We start from the raw sequence: 19,528 nt of genomic DNA on the forward strand, positions 1-19,528 counted from the left end.
GATTTAAAACAAGAACACCTGAGTCCAAGACTCAACTGTTTCTTACTAATTTGCTTAACCTTGTGCCAGTTCTTTAAGTCTTTATTCTTATCAGTATCAAGTCAACCTGGTGATAGAATTCACTTCAGGAGGTTTTGAGGAGAATCACTTGAAGTAATGGGATGCAGTGAACTATAATGTTAAGATCACGGGTTCTAGAGCCAGACAAGAGACTACCAATTTCCTTTTTCCCATCAGCTATGTAACCTTGGACACCTCCTGGGTGCCTTTTATTATTCCCTCATTTGCAAAATGGGAATCATAATAGTATCTACATGCAAGGGAAGTGTTGTATGTTGTTGTACATCATGCAAGTACATGTACATGTACAAGTGTGTTGTACCTCAGTGTTAAATGAGGTAATAGAGTTATAGGGCCTAGCACACAGTAAATATTTAGTAATCATTCATTCAGGAAGTTCTTATTCAGAGGCAGTATCAGTTCAGTTCAGTCACTCAGTTGTGTCCAACTATTTGAGGCCCCATGGACTGCAGCATGCCAGGCCTCCCTGTCCATCACCAACTCCCAGAGTTTACCCAAACTCAAGTCCATTAAGTCGGTGATGTCATCCAACCATCTCATCCTCTGTCATCACCTTCTTCTCCTGCCTTCAATCTTTCCCAGCATAAGGGTCTTTACAAATGAGTCAGTTCTTCGCATCAGGTGGCCACAGTATTGGAGTTTCAGCATCAACATCAGTCCTTCCAATGAATACTCAGGACTGATTTCCTTTAGGACAGACTGGTCTTTGCAGTCCAAGGGACTCTCAGGAGTCTTCTCCAACACCACAGTTCAAAAGCATCAATTCTTCGGTGCTCTGCTTTCTTTATAGTCCAACTCTCACATCCATACATGACTCCTGGAAAACCCATAGCCTTGACTAGGTGGACCTTTGTTGGCAAAATAATGTCTCTGCTTTTTAATATGCTGTCTATGTTGGCCATAACTTTCCTGCCAAGGAATAAGCGTCTTTTAATTTCATGGCTGTATACACAGTGGTTAAAACAAGAACAGATTTTTAGAGCCAGATAGCTTAGACTCAAATCCCAGCCATGCCATAAATGTTAGCTTTTATTCCTGGGCAAGTTTCTTAACTGCTCTATGTCCACAGTTTCTCATAAAATGGGATTATAACAGTACCTAACTTGTAAGATTGTGAGGATGATTTAAGTTAATAAATGCAAAGTGTAGCTGCCAAGGGATGAACACATAAAGGTAACATCAAACACACACACATATACACAATGTGATGTTATTCAGTATTTGAAAAAGAAAGAAACACTGCTGTGCCCAACAACATATTGAACCTGGAAGACATTATGCTATGTAAAATAGGGCAGAGAAAGACAAGTACTGTATTATCTCATTTATATGTGGAATTTAAAACAGTCCAACTCATAAAGGTAGAGAGTAGAATGGTGGTTGCCAGGGGTTCATTTGGGTGGAGAAAATGGGGAGACATTGGTCAAAGGGTAAAAACTTTTAGTTATGTAGGATAAATGAGTTCTGGATAGCTAATGTATTATACATATGGTGACTATAGTTAGCAACACTGTATTGTATAATTGAAATTTGCTAAGAAAATAGATCTGAAGTATTTTCTCATCTCAAAAAAAGACAACAATGTGAGATGATGGATATGTTAATTAACTTGATTGTGATGATCATTACATAATACATACATATATAAAAACATCACATTGTATACCTTAAATATATATATAATTTTTGTTATTTATACCTCAATAAAGCTGGGAGGGAAGCATTTAGAGTAGTGTCTGCTGCATAATGTCTGTTGTTTAAGTGTTCACTGTTGCCGTTGTTGTTATGGCTGATTCATGTCAATGTTTAAAAACCACTACAATGTTGTAAAGTAATTAGCCTCCAATTAAAATATATTAATTAAAAAAAGAATGTACTCTAGATGCTGCAGTGCTATAATGATAAAGACAAATCCAGTCCTAGCACTGTGTGCCTTCCCCAGAATCTGAAGAGAAAACCAGGGTTGTCAGGCTAAAGGTGAGTAGCCAGGGCCCCCTCAAAAGAGGTAGGGAGAACCTTGCTGACAAGCAAGTGAAGCAAACTGCAATCCTGAACAGTTGCATTCCCCAGACCACAGCATCTGCAGTACAAAATGTACTGTAGTGTTTCAGTAAGCCCCATGAATACCCAGTGAGGCCAAGTTCAAACAGCTCCCAGCTGTTTCAATCACATAATGTCAGGGATGGGGATAAGCTCCTTGCTGGAGACACTGCTAGAGCCAGGGTCAGAGTGCTTGACTGCAGATGCCAGGACCAGCTAGAGAAGCACTAGCTCCCTTAATCTCCTCCAACTTGGATGAGTAGAAAGGAAAAGGAGGAAGGTGGCCATACTATTAGAAACAACCCCATTTAGACAGAGAAATTGTGAAGACCCAAATAGCATCTGTAGTGAGCACCTATTCACCATGTGCCTTTGAAAGCACTCAGATCACTATTAACAATTGGCATGTGGGCATCCCAGTCCCAATAGTCCCACAGGCAACTAGGGCTCAGGAGAGCTTTGTCCCCTTGCTATGTGTAGAAGCTGAGCAGAAAAAACATTTGAGCCTTTATCAGCTCTCCTTCCCTGGATAACTCCTAAGTGAGGCAAAACCAAGGAAAGCTCAGTACGGGGCACAACCTGAATGGACAGACAAAATTAGCAATAAAACATATAAAACAGAACTAATGCAAATTAACTAGAATGGTAATTGAATGCCAGTTGTCTTCATAGTCTTTATAGTTGTCTTCATAAGTGTCTTCATAGTCTTCATAGTCAGTGCTAGCATTCAGAAAAGGAAAACTGTAATGATGTGATCTAGAGGATGCAGTCATGGAAGGCTGCTTTGAGGAAGAAGAATGTGTGAATTTGATCTTAAAGTCTGAAAGGACTGGAATAGAAGGCTTCTTTGGGTCAGGGAGGGGGTAGTAGTGCGAGCCCAGGTATAGATCTGTGATTTTGGTGAGTGAGTAGCAAATGGTATTTGCCACCCACCACTAATACCACCCCTGCCCTGAAAGGGTTTATGAAATTTCCAGGGATAGTGGGGTAGCTATGTAAATTTTAAAACATTCAGAGTTGCTTTTACTTTAATTATTTTCAGTCACAATATTTAACTTACTTTGAAAGTTCAAATGAACTAAAGGAGGCAGTGGGTTTTTTACATTTATCAAAAGGAGTTTTTAAGATCTATGAAACACTGGTCTGAAAGCAAGAAAGCTCAGCACCATGTTTATCAGTTAAGGATAGCCTCATAACCTGGATACTGCATGTTTAGATTTGAGCTTTATAACAATTTTACAAGGTAAATATCGCTCTCCTAGTTTTATAGTTGAGGGAGTTGAGGCTCAGCAACATTAATCCATTTGCCCAGTACCACACAGCTAGGAGGTTAAGCAGCTAAAATTCAAACTCAGGAACTTTAGACTCTAACTGATGTTCTTTCCACCATTCTTTGCTGCTTATTGGCCTTAGCTACCCTTTCTGGTCGGTTTTTTGAACAGTGGGTCATTCTTAATCATTCCTATCACATCCCTACACTTAGCTTTATGACTAATCTGATGTCTGAAAGCTCACATTCAACCCTCTGTGGAGCCAGAAAGAACAGGAAAAGGGAGAATTTTAATGACACATCCCTCTAGTCCTATTCCCCTGCCACAGAGACAGAATTCTCTGTCATTCATTATTATCTTCAGATACCTAAAGAAACAATAGGAGGTTCAGTTGATGCTTTTAATTTAGCTCTAAGATCATGTGCATCCTTTCCATTTTTGAAAACTATTAAAGATTTTGAAGGCTAACAATGTTTATGACACACCAATACAGAGGGAAAGGAAGCAGCAGGCTGAAGTTAGGAAGAGGGAGGGTTGAATCTGCCTATATTCTAGCCAGGTGGGCACCCACCTATTAGCAGTGTGGTCCAGGTCTATGTGTATGTGTATTATGTATTGTAAGGCAGGTTTCAAGCCTTTACAGGATCAAAGTAGATTACATTGATACATTCTCCTCAGCTTGTCCTGCTTTTGTAGTTAGTTTGGCAGGGCCTACTTTTTATGCATATTTCACAAAGTATTCCTAGGGATTATAGAAGTTAGTTCATGGGTGTGCATGCATGCTTAGTCACTCAGTCATGTCCGAATTTTTATGACCCTTTGGACTGTAGTCCACCAGGCTCCTCTCTCCATGGAATTTTCCAGGCAAGAATACTGGAGTAGATTGCCATTTCCTACTCAGGGAATCTTCCCGACACAGGGATTGAACCCACATCTCCTGTGTTTCCTGTGTTGCAGACAGATGGATTCTTAACCTGCTGAACCATCAAGGAGCCACCCCATTATTTTGCCAGGACTGAACTTGTCCACTTTGAGCATGGTAAAAGGAATCCAAACTCTGAAACAGGCTTGTAACTACATTGTCCCACTCTGTATAGCAGACCTATCTCTTTCTTGTAAACTTGATATCAGGATTACCCAATGGATTAGAACCAATCTCTATGCAAAAGTTTATTTATATGCATAATCGTTATGGAAGGAAAAGAACGCCATGGTGTATTTGGCAACCTAGGGTTCTGAGATTGACAGAGCTATGCTGAGAATCCTTAAAGAACCCCAGCCCTACAGAAAAGCTCTGTTTACCATGCAGTGTGAAGACTTAGGATTGGGAATGTGAGTATATGTGTGCTAAGTCCCTTCAATCATGTCCAACTCTCTGAGACCCTATGAACTATATCCCATCAGGCTCCTCTATTCATGGGATTCTCTGGCAAGTATACTAGAGTGGGTTGCCATGCCCTCCTCCAGGGGATATTTCTGACCCAGGGATCAAACCCATGTCTCTTAGGTCTCCTACATTGGCAGGCGGGTTCTTTACCACAGTGCCACCTAGGAAGACCTGGGAATATGAGGTCAGTTTAGTTCAGTCGCTCAGTTGTGTCCATCTCTTTGTGACCCCATGGACTGAAGCACACCAGGCTTCCCTGTCCATCACCAACTCCCAGAGCTTGCTCAAACTCATGTCCATTGAGTCGGTGACACCATCCAACCATTTCATCCTCTGTCATCCCTTTCTCCTCCCACCTTCAATCATTCCAAGCATCAGGGTCTTTTCCAATGAGTCAGTTCTTTGCATGAGGGGGCCAAAGTATTGGAGCCTCAGCTTCAGCTTCAGTTGTTCCAATGAACATTCAGTACTGATTTCCTTTTGGATGGACTGGTTTGATCTCCTTGCAGTCCAAGGGACACTCAAGAGTATTTTCCAACACCACAGTTCAAAAGCATCAATTCTTTGGTGCTCAGCTTTCTTTATAGTCCAACTCTCACATCCATACATGACTACTGGAAAAACCATAGCTTTGACTAGAGGGACCTTTGTTAACAAAGTAATGTCTCTGCTTTATAATATTCTGTCTAGGTTGGTCATAGCTTTCCTTCCATGGAACAAACATCTTTTAATTTCATGACTGCTGTCACCATCTGCAGTAATTTTGGAGCCCACGAAAATAAAGTCTGTCTCTGTTTCCATTGTTTCCCCGTTTATTTGCCATTATGTGATGGGACCGGATGCCATGATCTTAGTTTTTTGAATGTTGAATTTAAGCCAGCTTTTTCACTCTCCTCTTTCCCTTTCATCAAGAGGCTCTTTAGTTCTTCTTCACTTTCTGCCATAAGGGTGGTGTCATCTGCATATCTGAGGTTATTGATATTTCTCCTGGCAATCCTGATTCCAAATTTTGCTTCATCCAGCCTGGCAGTTTGCATGATGGACTCTGCATGTAAGTTAAATAAGCAGGAATTGCTGACAATATACAGCCTTGACGTACTCCTTTCCCAATTTGGAACCAGTCTGTTGTTCCATGTCCAGCTCTAACTGTTGCTTCTTGACCTGCATACAGATTTCTCGGGAGGCAGGTAAGGTAGTCTGGTATTCCCATCTCTTGAAGAATTTTCCACAGTTTGTTGTGATCCACACAGTCAAAGGCTTTGGCGTAGTCAATAATGCATATGTAGATGCTTTTCTGGAATGCTCTTGCTTTTTCCATGACCCAACGGATGTTGGCAATTTGATCCCTGGTTCCTCTGCCTTTTCTAAATCCAGCTTGAACATCTGGAAGTTCAGTGTTCATGTACTGTTGAAGCCTGGCTTGAAGAATTTTGAGCATTACTTTGCTAGTGTGTGAGGTGAGGGCAATTGTGCAGTAGTTTGAACATTCTTTGGCTTTACTTTTCTTTGGGACTGGAATGAAAACTGACCTTTTCTAGTCCTGTGGCCAATGCTGAGTTTTCCAGATTTGCTGGGATATTGAGTACAACACTTTCAAAGCATCATCTATTAGGATTTGAAATAGCTCAACTGGAATTCCATCACCTCCACTAGCTTTGTTGGTAGTGTTGCTTCCTAAGGCCCACTTGACTTCGCATTCCAGGATGTCTGGCTTTAGGTGAATGATCACACTATCATGGTTATCTGGGTCATTAAGATCTTGTTTGTATAGTTCTGTGTATTCTTGCCACCCCTTCTTAATATCATCTGTTTCTGTTAGGTCCATACCATTTCTGTCCTTTGTTGTGCCCATGTACTCTTGCCTGGAAAATCCCATGGACAGAGGAGCCTGGTAGGCTACAGTCCATGGGGTTGCAAAGAGTCACGACTGACACACAAAGAGGACACGACTGAGTGACTTCACTTTCACTTTGCATGAAATGTTCCCTTGGTATCTCTAATTTTCTTGAAGAGATCTCTAGTCTTTCCCATCCTATTGTTTTCCTCTATTTCTTTGCATTGATCACTGAGGACGGCTTTCTTATTCTCCTTGCTGTTTGGAACTCTGCATTCAAATGGGTATATCTTTTTTTTTTTTCTCCTTTGCCTTTAGCTTCTCTCCTTTTCTCAGCTATTTGTAAGGCCTCCTCAGACAACCATTTTGCCTTTTTGCATTTCTTTTTCTTGAGGATGGTCTTGATCACTGCTTCCTATACAATGTCATGAACCTCCATCCATAGTTCTTCAGGCACTCTGTTCATCAGATCGAATCCCTTGAATCTGTTTGTCACTTCCACTGTATAATCATAAGGGATTTGATTTAGGTCATACCTGAATGGTCTAATGGTTTCCCCTACTTTCTTCAATTTAAGTCTGAATTTGTCAATAAGGAGTTCATGATCTGAGCCACAGTCAACTCCAAGTCTTGTTTTTGCTGACTGTATAGAGCTTTTCCATCTTTGGCTGCAAAGAATATAATCAATCTGATTTCAGTATTGACTATCTGGTGATGTGTAGAGTGTAGAGTCATGTGTAGAGTCATCTCTTGTGTTGTTGGAAGAGGGTGTTTGCTATGACCAGTGCATTCTCTTGGCAAAACTCTATTAGCCTTTGCCCTGCTTTATTTTGTATCCCTTAGAAGAAGTGGAGTAGCCCTCATAGTCAACAAAAGGTTCTGAAATGCAGTATTTGGATGCAATCTCAATAATGACAAAATGATCTCTGCTTGTTTCCAAGGCAAACCATTCAATTTAAGAAATAAATCATTATAAATATAGTCTTCCTTCTCTCCCTCTTCTGTCCATTTCCCTTCTTTCTCTCTTGTCCCCATTCTCCTCTTTATATTCCCTTGAATTTGGCATGTATCATTGTTGTATTTTTCTCATAATTTTTGTATATATCCCTAAATATTATGTGGCATTGTTTTTTATTTTTTAAAGTTTATATAACAGAGTACATGTAGATGAGATAAAATTACATAAAATAGAAAGCAGGGTAATTATGAGCATGTGATTTAATATGTGGGCTGCCTTGGTGTTATAGGTTTTAGAATGGGCAGTGCATTCACCAAAACTTAATACGTCATTAAAAGTAAGTAAGCAAGTAAATGAATAGAAATATAAGGGCACTATACATTGAGTAATTATGAGTGTCTAATGGACTGGGTTTAATTCAATTCTGTATACCCAAGAATAAAATAACAATCATAATGGATAGGCAATATATTCTTTGTATCCAACTACAACTGTTTGTCCTTTAATGGACCACAACCTGGTGGTCCAGAGTCGACGATAAGAAAGTGAGAGAGATCAAAAGTCTGTTCTGTATTTCTGTGTCTCTTTTTCTGTTTTGCATATAGGGTTATCATTACCATCTTTCTAAATTCCATATATATGTGTTAGTATGCTGTAATGTTCTTTATCTTTCTGGCTTACTTCACTCTGTATAATGGGCTCCAGTTTCATCCATCTCATTAGGACTGATTCAAATGAATTCTTTTTAATGGCTGAGTAATATTCCATGGTGTATATGTACCACAGCTTCCTTATCCATTCATACAGAACAGACTTTTGAACTCTGTGGGAGAAGGTGAGGGTGGGATGTTTCAAAAGAACAGCACACTATCTATGGTGAAACAGATCACCAGCCCAGGTGGGATGCATGAGACAAGTGCTCGGGCCTGGTGCACTGGGAAGACCCAGAGGAATCGGGTGGAGAGGGAGGTGGGAGGGGGGATCGGGATGGGGAATACGTGTAAATCTATGGCTGATTCATATCAATGTATGACAAAACCCACTGAAATGTTGTGAAGTAATTAGCCTCCAACTAATAAAAAATAAATAAATAAAAAAAGAAAGTGAGAGAAAGAGGCTGATATCCCCTGGTTTATGTGGAAAGCCAGTAGAGTCCTGTTCTTAGGGCTCGCACTGCTGCACGTAGGCACCGGGCACCCTCTCGAGTGGGTGAAGGCACAGTGTGCCTTCTTGAGAGGGTCCTAGAAGCCCGGGCAAGAAAGTGAGCTCAGCGGGCCTCCGCGCTCCAAGGAATTAGCCATAAATAGAGAGAGAGAGAAAGACAGAAAGAATAGAAAGAAAGAAAGACAGACACGGGGACCAAAGCTCTGATGCAGCAAAGGTGTTTTAATCAACATGACGTGGGCATATATACTGTAGTTATTCTCAGCAAAGATAAAGATTAAAATTCCAGACTTACAAAACATAAGAGGATCCTACCAAAGAGAGAGTTGCAAACAATCACCTTTTGTTTGCAGGGTACTTATCACTGTAATGAGAAATGCCTGGATTCCTCAGCCCAGGGAAAGGTGTGCTTCTCCTCTTAATTCCTGAATATTCAGGAATCAATAAGGGCCAGAGGGTTCCTGACAGATCCAAAACAGCACACAGGGAGCCTCTTGTTAAATGCTTCCTGACATACAACTTTTGTTTTTCTCATGCAATAAGATTTGTGAGATTCATCCATGTCAACATATGAAGCTTTTTATTCACTTTCCCTACATTTCTCCTGCTAGACAAGTCCTTTTCCAAAAAACCCCAGAATTCTAAGTGTTTAACTCTCCCTAGGTAATCCTTCCTGGCCTGTGGCTACCTAGCTACTCTTATCACTCATCCCCCCTCTGATATGCCAGTCTCAATGGCCTACTTAGATTCCTGAGTATACTTCAGGCAACTAGTCAGTTCATTTCATACTTCTGGAAGGCTTGCAAATAGTTTGGAAGAGGAAAAGCCCTTTGTAGCAGTGCTTGTGTGGCTTGCTACTTCCTACTTCATGTCAGCAGTCTTGTTGTAAACACATATGTGCATTGAGGCTGAGGTCTGAGACAAAATCCATGGATGTAGGCCAGAGGATTTCTCTAATAGCATCTAGTTAGCCAACTGTTAGTGTCATAAGCTAAGGTAACCTGCCCAGATTTAAACCAAAGCACCTCTCTCTCACTGATACACCAGAACAATGGCAATGTTATCATTCTGCTGTACCTATGTGCCAACTGTCCTTTTACCCACTCTCCACATACCTCCAACAAAAAGCCTTCTCTTTCTTTCTGTCTAGGACCTGATCCGGAGAGACATCCTGTACTACAAAGGCCGCATTGATATGGATAAATATGAGGTAGTGGACATTGAAGATGGCAGAGATGATGACTTTAATGTAAGCATGAAAAATGCCTTCAAGCTTCACAACAAGGAGACTGAAGAGATACATCTATTCTTTGCCAAGAAATTGGAGGAGAAGATACGCTGGCTCAGAGCTTTCAGAGAAGAGAGGAAAATGGTACAGGAAGATGAAAAAATTGGTAAGTGACCTGAGAGGAGAAAGAAGAATATGGCTATGAAGAACATAGAAGAGTTAAATTAGTTTTCACTTTTCTAGAGGCAGAGAGATTTGTGTTGTAAACTGACATAATCCACTTTGGTGGTTTCCTATTATTAGGTTCTTTTGGCAGATAACAATAGTTTCTATTAGTCAGCGTTAAGTGATACTTAGAGGTTGATTTCCCCTACATTATCACTACTAGGAGAGATTGTTACACTTAAATCAAACCTCAGGCTCAATTCTCCCAAACATACAAAAGTGTATTAGCAAACAAACACAAAAGCAGTCATACAGCCTGTTCTGTAATTTCAACGAAGTCGCAACTCTGTCCTTAGATACATGACAGCATCTTCTGTGAAAAGTTTAGGTTAGTCGAGGCAGATTTGGTAATGTTGGAGAAGGGAACGGGCACCTACTCCAGTATTCTGGCCTGGAGAATTCAATGGACTATACACAGTCCATGGGGTTGCAAATAGTCAGACACAGCTGATAGACTTTCACTTTCAGCTAACTTCTTAGTCAAAGTCTAGTGACAAAATCCTCTGAGTAGGCCAAAATATAGTACCAATTTTCAATCTTAAACTTCAGGCTTCCTTCTGAAGTATATATATAGGCTATAGGGTTCACTGGATTCTTATACCCAGTTCTTGTGAAGGCTAAAGTGCCTATATGACATTTGTGGAGAGGGCATATACATGTATTAGACTAATTAGGCCTCCTGAATTAAGGCGACTGAACTGCTGATAGTTGTGGCCTCTTGAGCAAAGACTTCTGAATGTTCAATATGTTAACAAATCACTTCTTGAGTGTGTATTCCTGATTAGATAACTTTAGGTGTTAACTAAATGTCCCTATTAATGTTCTTGTATATATCATGTTCTCTGTATAAAAGTATTTTAAAATAAATTATAGAAAATAAAATAGGGCCACTTGCGTGATGTAGAATCACACTAAACCATACTCTTTTATTTGAAATAAGTTATTCTCCTTTCCAAAGGGAATATAGCTGGTAGAGATAATTTTTATACTGCTTTCCAGCTGTGGGATTTAGCATTTAACCTTGTGGTTTACAAAGTACTATCTGGTCTCCTGCTCGTGGTCCTGCCTTTCTGGCATAAAAATACAATAAGCCAGGCTTTGAAATTCCTTGAGAAGATACCAGAGTTTCTGGTGTTGCCTCACTCGTAAGGGAGGAGAATTATACCTTAAAACATCTGTATTCAAGTTGGAAGAAACTGCCTCTAAAAAAATGGGCCTACCATTTGAGTCCTGGTATAAATGTATTCTCCTATCTGAAGTATTGGGAATTGAAATGGTCAGAGGCAAGGAAGGATCATCGGAAAGACACTGCGTAGTCTTATCTAAGTCTTCTCAGGTTTTGGGTAGAGTACTTATTGATAATTCACTTTAAGTCCCATTGAATTCAGTTTGCTTTTAGCATTTGGGCACCGCTTTAGGACATGATGTAGAATCATTACAGAAATTCTACTGACTGCTTCTCCTAATGGAAGGAACCAACAATCTCTGACACTGCCTAGATTGTTAGTGCTATTAGAGGAATTGTTTTAGTGTGCTTTTTGCAGATCCTAGATCAACTAGAAGATTAATACCATTCACTCTGGTTCCAACATATCCCCCACACTGTAGAAAAGCTTCCAGAAATTGCTTCCCAAGGGTCGTCTTTTTAAAAATATTAAGAATTTGGTCTGAGTGTAACAGCAAGTCATTTTCTTTGAAAGCAATTTTGGGGAAAAAACACAAAAATACAAGAAAAAAAACACCTAAAAATCACACATGAACATACTACCCAGAGATAAATTTTATAAATACTTTGGTATATTTCCTTCCCATCTTCTTTCCTATGTGTCTAAATTTAAAAAAAAAAAAATTACAGTGCCTGAATCTTTATTTCTGTCTCCCCCAACCTCTGCCACTTCATGACAGATATAAATTTATATCTTTGTCACTTAAAATTATATCATTAACATTTCTTTAAATCATTTACTATTTTAATCATTATTTTTATGGCTGTCATGTGGATTTACTATAATTTTTGTTTTTTATTTTTACTTTTTAATTATAAAATATGTAGTCATAATAACCATGTAAGCACTTATGGAAATATAATAAAGTTTAGCATTCTGTTCCCTTCTCTGTTGCTCCTATTCTGTGTAAGATAATCAGTATTAATTTGATGTGTTTCTTTTCATACTAATCTGAAGTTCATATAAACGTATACACATAAGATTTTATTTATAAAAATATAAATATTATACTAAAATATAAAAATTATACTATACATATTACTCTGTAACTTGCTTTCTTTTTTTTTTGTTTTTTTTATTTTTGTTTTTTTTTAATTTTTGTTTTTTTAGTTTTTATTGTTTTTTTTGTTTGTTTGTTTTTTGTTTTTTGTAACTTGCTTTCTTAAGCATAATTTATCATCAGAATCACTCCAGTTGAAGAATATAGAATCTAACTATAACTCCTTGTATCAGTCAGGGTTCAATAAGAGAAGCATAACCAGTAAGAGATAAATTATTATTAAGAAATTTATTATAAGAATTGCATTATGTGATTGCAAAGGCTGGCTAAGCAACTCCAGGCATTCAGGTTCAAACATCATGGGTAGGCTTGAACTTGCGGACATAGACCAAAGCTGTCTTTGGATAGGGCTTGTACGTCTGAAGTTTGTAAGGCAAAATTTTTTCTTTTAGGTGAGACCTCAGCCTTAGTTTTTTAACTGGCAAAAACACCATGAGCTCTGTACTTAATTTTTTTCCTTTTATTTATTCATTTTTTAATGTATTTATTTATTTTAATTGGAGGCTAATTAAATTTAAAGGCACAATATACTAATCTTAGCTATAGGCTTATTGTTGTACAAGTTTCTAGGACTTATTCATATCTTATGTAAATGAAACTTTATAGCTATAGAAAAGCAGCTCCCTGTTTTCTCCAGTGATTCTCTCTGGAATCACCATTCTGCTCTCTGTCTATGAGTTTGACTGGTTGAGACACCTCATATTCATACAAATATAGAATTTGTCCTTCTGTGACTACATTATTTTAATTAGCAAATGTCCTCCAGATTTATCCATGTCATCACATATGGCAGAATTGCCATTCTTTTGGGGGCTGAATAATATTCTTGTGTGTGTGTGTGTGTGTGTATACAAAAAAATACATGCCACATTTTCTTTATCCCCTTATCCATCCTCAGACATTTAGATTGTTTCAATTATCATGGCTAATTGGGAATAATGCTACAATGAATATGAAAGTACTGATATCTCTTCAAGATCCTGATTTCAATTATTTTGAACATATAGCCAGAAGTGATATTGCTGGATCATATGGTAGTTTTCCATAGTGACTAAATCATTTTAATACCTAACAGTTTACTGTGGGTCCGGTGTCTCTACATTCTTGCCAATACTAATCATCTTTTGTTTCTTTGAGAATAGCTCTCTAAACAGGAGTGAAGTGATATCTTATTATGGTCAAGATTTGGATTTCCCTGATAATTAGTGATGTGGAGAATTCTTTTATATACCTGTTGGCCATTTTTATGACTTCTTTGAGAACATGTCTATGCAAGTCCTTTGACCATTCTTTTTAATCGCTATATGGTTTTTTTGTTTGTTTGTTTTTCATTTTTTTTTTTCACTACTGAGCAGAGAAGTTTCTTATATATTTTGGAAATTAAGCCCTTAGATATATGGTTTCCAAATATTTTCTCCCATTACATAGATTCCCCTTTTTTTTTTTTTTAGAAAATTCTTGACTGAGCTCAGTGAACTTCAGTGTGTGTGTGTGCCTGCTCAGTCATGTCTGACTCTTTGGGATCCCAGGGACTATAGCCCACCAGGTTCCTCTGTCCATGGAATTTTCCAGGCAATGATACTGGAATGGAATAGATTGCCTTTTGAATATGTTGTTTCTTTTCTTTGCTGTGCAGAATCATTTTAGTTTGATGTAATCCTATTTGTCTGCTTTTGCTTTGTTGCCAGTGCTTTTGGTATTTAAGAAATCATTGTCAAGAAGATTTTTCCCTTTTTTTCTTCTAGGAGTTTTACAATTTCAGATCATACATTTAAGGCTTCAGTCCACTTTACGTTGATTTTCATGTATGGCATAAGATAGAAGTTCAATTTCATTCTTTTGCATGTGGATATCCAGTTTTCACAAAATGATTTGTTGAGGAAACTATCCTTTCCCCATTGTGTATTCTTGGCAGCCTTGTCAAAGATATGTTGACTGTATATGTGTGGGTTTATTTCTGGCCCTCTATCCTAGTCCATTGATCTATATGTCTCTATTTATGCCATACAATACTGTTTTAATTACTGTCACTTCATAATATATTTTTAATCAGGAATTTTGAAGTCTCCAGCTTTGTCCTTCTTTCTCAAGATTGGTTTAGCTATTATGGGTCTTTTATGTTTCCACATAAATTTTAGGCTTGCTATTTCTGTTTCTGTTAAAAGAAAAAAAGCCATTGGGGTTTTGATAGAATTGCATTGACTCTATAGATACCTTCAAGTCAGAATGGATATTTAACAATATCAAGCCTTCCACTACAAGAAAGGTAAACTACAAATCAATATCTGTAACAAAATCCATGGGAAAGTCCTCTGTAAATCACTGGAAAAAAAATTCAACAGTACAGTAAGAGGATCAGACACCATGACCAAGTGGGATTTATCTGGGATACAAGAATGGTCTAACATACGTAAATCAATTAATGTGATACACCACACTAACAAAATGAAGGGAAAAATTCACTTGATCATGTTTATAGATGCAGAAAAACCATGTGAAAAAATTCAACACACTTTTATGATAAAAACTATTGACAAGGTATAGAAGGAATTTACCTCAACATATAAACCATATATTGAAGGCTCACAAGGCTCATAGATAATATTATACTTAAGCGGGGAAATCTGAAAGCTTTTTCTCTAAGATCAGGAACAAGAGATGTTTACATTCACCACTTATCATCAACGTAGTAGTGGAAGTCCTAGCTAGAGCAATTAGGTTTAACTATTAATTCCTCCAAATTAGGAAAGAGAAAGTAAACTTATTCCTGTTTGCAGATGAGATCATCTTATATGTAAAAACCCTAAAGACTCCACAAACAGCTTTTACATCTAATAAATGAATTCATTTGTAGGATACAAAATCAATACACAAAAGTAAATTGTGTTTCTATGTACTAACAACAAACTATATGAAAAAGAAATTAAGCAAGCAATCTCATTTACAATTGCTTCAAAAAGAATACAATAGTTAGGTATAAACTTAACCAAGGAGTTAAAATACTGGTACACTGAAAACTACAAAATATTACTGAAAGAAATTAAAGAAGACATAAGTAAATAGACATTCTGTATTCTTGGAGTGGAAGACAATGTTAATAACATGTTCATTTTACTGAAGTCCATCTATAGATTCAATGTGCTCCTATTAAAACTCCAGTAGCATTTTTTATGGAAACAGGGAAAAAAAGAACAATCCTAAAATTCATGGGGATACACAGTATATCCATGAGAGAGATGAACAAAGCTGGAGACATCACAATTCCTGATTCAAAATATATTACAAAGCTATAATAATTAAAACAGTTTGGTGCTGGCATAAAGACAGACATGTAGATGAATGCAATAGGATAGGGAGCTCAGAAAAACACCTACATGTATATATTCAACATATCTTCAACAAGGATTCCAAAAATACACAATTGGGAAAGGGTGATTTCTTCAATGAATGATGTGAAAGCTGGATATCACATGAAAAAGAATAAAATTGAACTCCTACTTTATGTCATACATGAAAATCAGTTCAAAGTAGACTGAAGACTTGAACATGTGACTCGAAACTGTAAAAACCCTAGACAAAAACCTTGGGGAAATATTTCTTGATGTTGGTCTTGGCAATGGTTTTTTGGATATGACACCAAAAACATGGACAGGAAAGCAAAAATAGACAACATCAAACCAAAAAGCCTTTGCACAGCAAAAGAAAAAACAACAGCACAAAAAAGCAACCTGTTAAATGGGAGAAAATATTTTCAAATCATACATGTGATAATTTCTAAAATATATAAGGAACTTCTACAAGTCAATTAGTTAAAACCCAAAACTCAGTTAAAAATTGGCAAAGAACTTCCACAGATATTTTGATTATTTCTTTAATTACTTTTTGCCATTGATTTTTTTTTCTCCTTGTAAAACTTTCCTTAAGTCTATATATATTTTCTACTGTAATCTCTTATTTTTTTTAAACTCATTTTTCTTTGTATTTTTGTTTTTGATTGTGAAATGTCTTTCCACTTTTCACCATATTTTATTCAACCACTCTCCATTTAACAGCCTCTTAACTCATGTTCTCACCTTTTTGTCCCTCTATACATTGAAATGCATTGTTGTAGGTAAGTCTTAATATTACTCTTCCAGAAAAGTTGTACTAATTTATATGTTTTAAAAAAGGTCTATGTTACTCATAACAAAATGATTTATTTTTATGTTATAGGGTTTGAGATTTCTGAAAACCAGAAGAGGCAGGCTGCAATGACTGTGAGAAAAGTCTCTAAACAAAAAGGTAAAACTGCCTTTTACTACAACCTCCCTGACCTCACTCACTCTCATTGTGAAACTGAAAAGCCATAAGCTATGTGTTTGCATATTCCTATGCTTGTTTCCATGCTAAAGTTCACTTAGGGTTGAGGTAAATGTCCAGATTCCCAAGTATCTCTGATGATAAGTGGTAAATGATCTTTAAAAGACTTAAGGCTTAGCAGTGAATAATTTAAGGTTGCCATGTCCACAGATAGCTCATTGGGTACAGGAAAAAAATAGAACCTTTGTTTCTTTTATTTTCACTTAAATAAAAGTGAGAAACTAAACTTTATTAACAATTTAGAAACAGTTGGGCAATATTAAATATATGGAATTTATTAACACACACACACACATACACACACACACACATATATAAGGGATATGCATATAACCTTCTTTCATTGAATTGGGGGCATTTGCCAAATCATGAACCCCAAATCAGAATGGAGGACTTCAAACTGAACCTAGACAGAAGATCCAGATATGTGTTCTCTTTTTGAATCATAAACTAAAGTATTTTAAAAAGGAAGTTACCTTGGAAATCAACTTGAATATGAAATGAAGCCTTATTTTCTCATTTTCATGAACTAAAAAACATTAAAATGCTTAATTGAACAAAGGGAAGGAACTACCCTCTGTTTATTCAAGAAGCTATTTAGTACCAGTCCTTTTATTTAAGTTCCTTCGTTTTGCTTTTATGATACCCCTGAAAAGATAGACATTATTAGTCTCATTTTCCAGAAGAAGAAACTGAGGATATTTGGCATAAAGTGACTCTGAACTTAACTCAGCTTGTTTCTAAGTCTACTGCTCCCTCCTCTCCACCTCAGGGTTCTGTTGATCCTTCATGCTAGTTAGTGAGTGAGTGAAGTCGCTCAGCTGTGTCTGACTCTTTGCGACCCCATGGACTGTAGCCTATCAGGTTCCTCCTTCCATGGGATTTTCCAGGCAAGAATACTGGAGTGGGTTGCCATTTCCTTCTCCAGGCAATCTTCCCAACTCAGGGATCGAACCCAGGTCTCCTGCATTGTAGGCAGATGCTTTTACCATCTGAGCCACCAAGGAAGTCTTCATGCTAAGACTCAAGTTAAGAAGAGCTCAATTTTTGTCTTACCTCAACCACTGACAGCTGTTTCTATTACTGACAGCTATTATCATTCTCCCCAGGGTAGGCAATCTTAGTGAGACTTCATTTTCCTTAGGCCCTTCCTTGTGCTCTCTTAAAGGGCTCTCTGATTTACAATGAGTGACCATTTAAGTGATCAGATTCAAGTTGCCTGAAATTCTAGCAGTCACATAATGCACCCTTAATTATTCCCAATGAAGTTCCTTTTTATTGAAGAGGTTTAGTGTCTGTGGATATCTGATTTCCAGTTGATCAGTGCACCTAGCTTGGGCATCCAGCTAGTCATGGCCTTCCTTTTAACTTCTTATTGCTTCTTAGTCTTTGAAGACGCTCACTGACACTTGCACTCGTCATGGAAATATGATTCACTTTAGGTAGGAAATTAAAGGCAACCACTCCTAACTCCTTGGTGGTGAAAACAGGACAGTGTTAGAAAGTAATCTGGAGTTAATTACACTAAGTCTATGATCTATATGGATAGGAGAATCCTTTGAGAAAAATGTGCTTATTCCTTAGAGATTTGAGCCCCAACTACCTGGACAGTCTTTGGGCTACAAAGGGGCTACTGTCCTAGTGGCCCACCTCTTTTCTCCTGGAGGCTTTTTCCTCCTGAACTTCTCTCATTCTGAATCCTTCCACTGCCCCTACCACATTGACCTTCATAATGGGATAGTATTCCTTTATCTCAGCCCAAGTTCTCCCAAGTCTATCTGAGACTGGCTTATTTTTCCACTGAGAAACCTTAAAGCAGAAGAACATGCACAAAGCAACCAATTAGAAAACAGTCCTACTCGCTCATACCAAGCCTTTGTGTCACGTTCCTTCTCTGCCTTGTCTGAAGACTATCCCTTGCAGGTCCTCTTTTGTCTCCCAGTATCTAAACAATTGTTCACCTGAATAGCTTTCCATCTAGTCTTCAAATAAACTTCTCTGGTTTCAAACCACTGAATTCCTAAAAATTTCCTCCATTATTTCTGTTTCCATTTTCTAGGCCCTCCTAGTCCAGGACTGTGGTGACTGATATATTTGAGACTCATGGGCACTACATGTGTAGAAGTGATTTCCACTACAATCCATGTGGTCACAAAGAGTCAGACACAACTGAATGATTAACACACACACACACACACACACACACACACACACATATGGGAAGAGCAAGTGAATTTTCTGAGATACCTAAGAAAGCCAGCTTTCTTAATCCTTCCAATGACACCTTTCTGGAAGTGATAAGGAGCACTTTTGTTATCATTTCTCTAATTCAGATTTAATATAGATTCCAACATATTCTATAATGCTATGTGAGGTGAAGTGTTACTCAATTGTGTCTGACTCTTTGCAGCTCCATGGACTGTAGCTTGTCATAGCCCTCTGTCCATGGAATTCTCCAAGTAAGAATGCTGGAGTGGATAGCAATTCTCTTCTCTAGGGAATCTTCCTGACCCAGGTTTCCTGCATTGCAGGCAGATTCTTTACTGTCTGAGCCACCATGAATGTGTTAGTCACTTAGTCATGTCCAATTCTTTGTGACCCTGTGGACTATAGCCCACTAGGCTCCTCTGTCCATGGAATTCTCCAGGCAAGAATACTGGAGTGGGTTGCCATTTCCTTCTCCAAGTCACATGAG

At 37.9% G+C, this 19,528-nt stretch overlaps 1 protein-coding gene across 16 annotated transcripts in view; it reads left to right on the plus strand.

Annotated features, from left to right (window-relative positions):
* ARHGEF9 (Cdc42 guanine nucleotide exchange factor 9) overlaps positions 1–19,528 on the plus strand; it is a 435,862-nt gene that overhangs the window by 396,225 nt on the left and 20,109 nt on the right. For all 16 annotated transcript variants that reach the window (XM_043895128.1, XM_043895127.1, XM_043895129.1 and 13 more), the window contains 2 exons: positions 9,886–10,129; positions 16,687–16,755. In XM_043895128.1, the coding sequence (XP_043751063.1) occupies positions 9,886–10,129; positions 16,687–16,755 (313 nt within the window). The remainder of the gene's footprint in view (positions 1–9,885; positions 10,130–16,686; positions 16,756–19,528) is intronic.

Source organism: Cervus elaphus, chromosome X, assembly GCF_910594005.1.
Source record: "Cervus elaphus chromosome X, mCerEla1.1, whole genome shotgun sequence".
NCBI classification, from domain to species: Eukaryota; Metazoa; Chordata; class Mammalia; order Artiodactyla; family Cervidae; genus Cervus; species Cervus elaphus.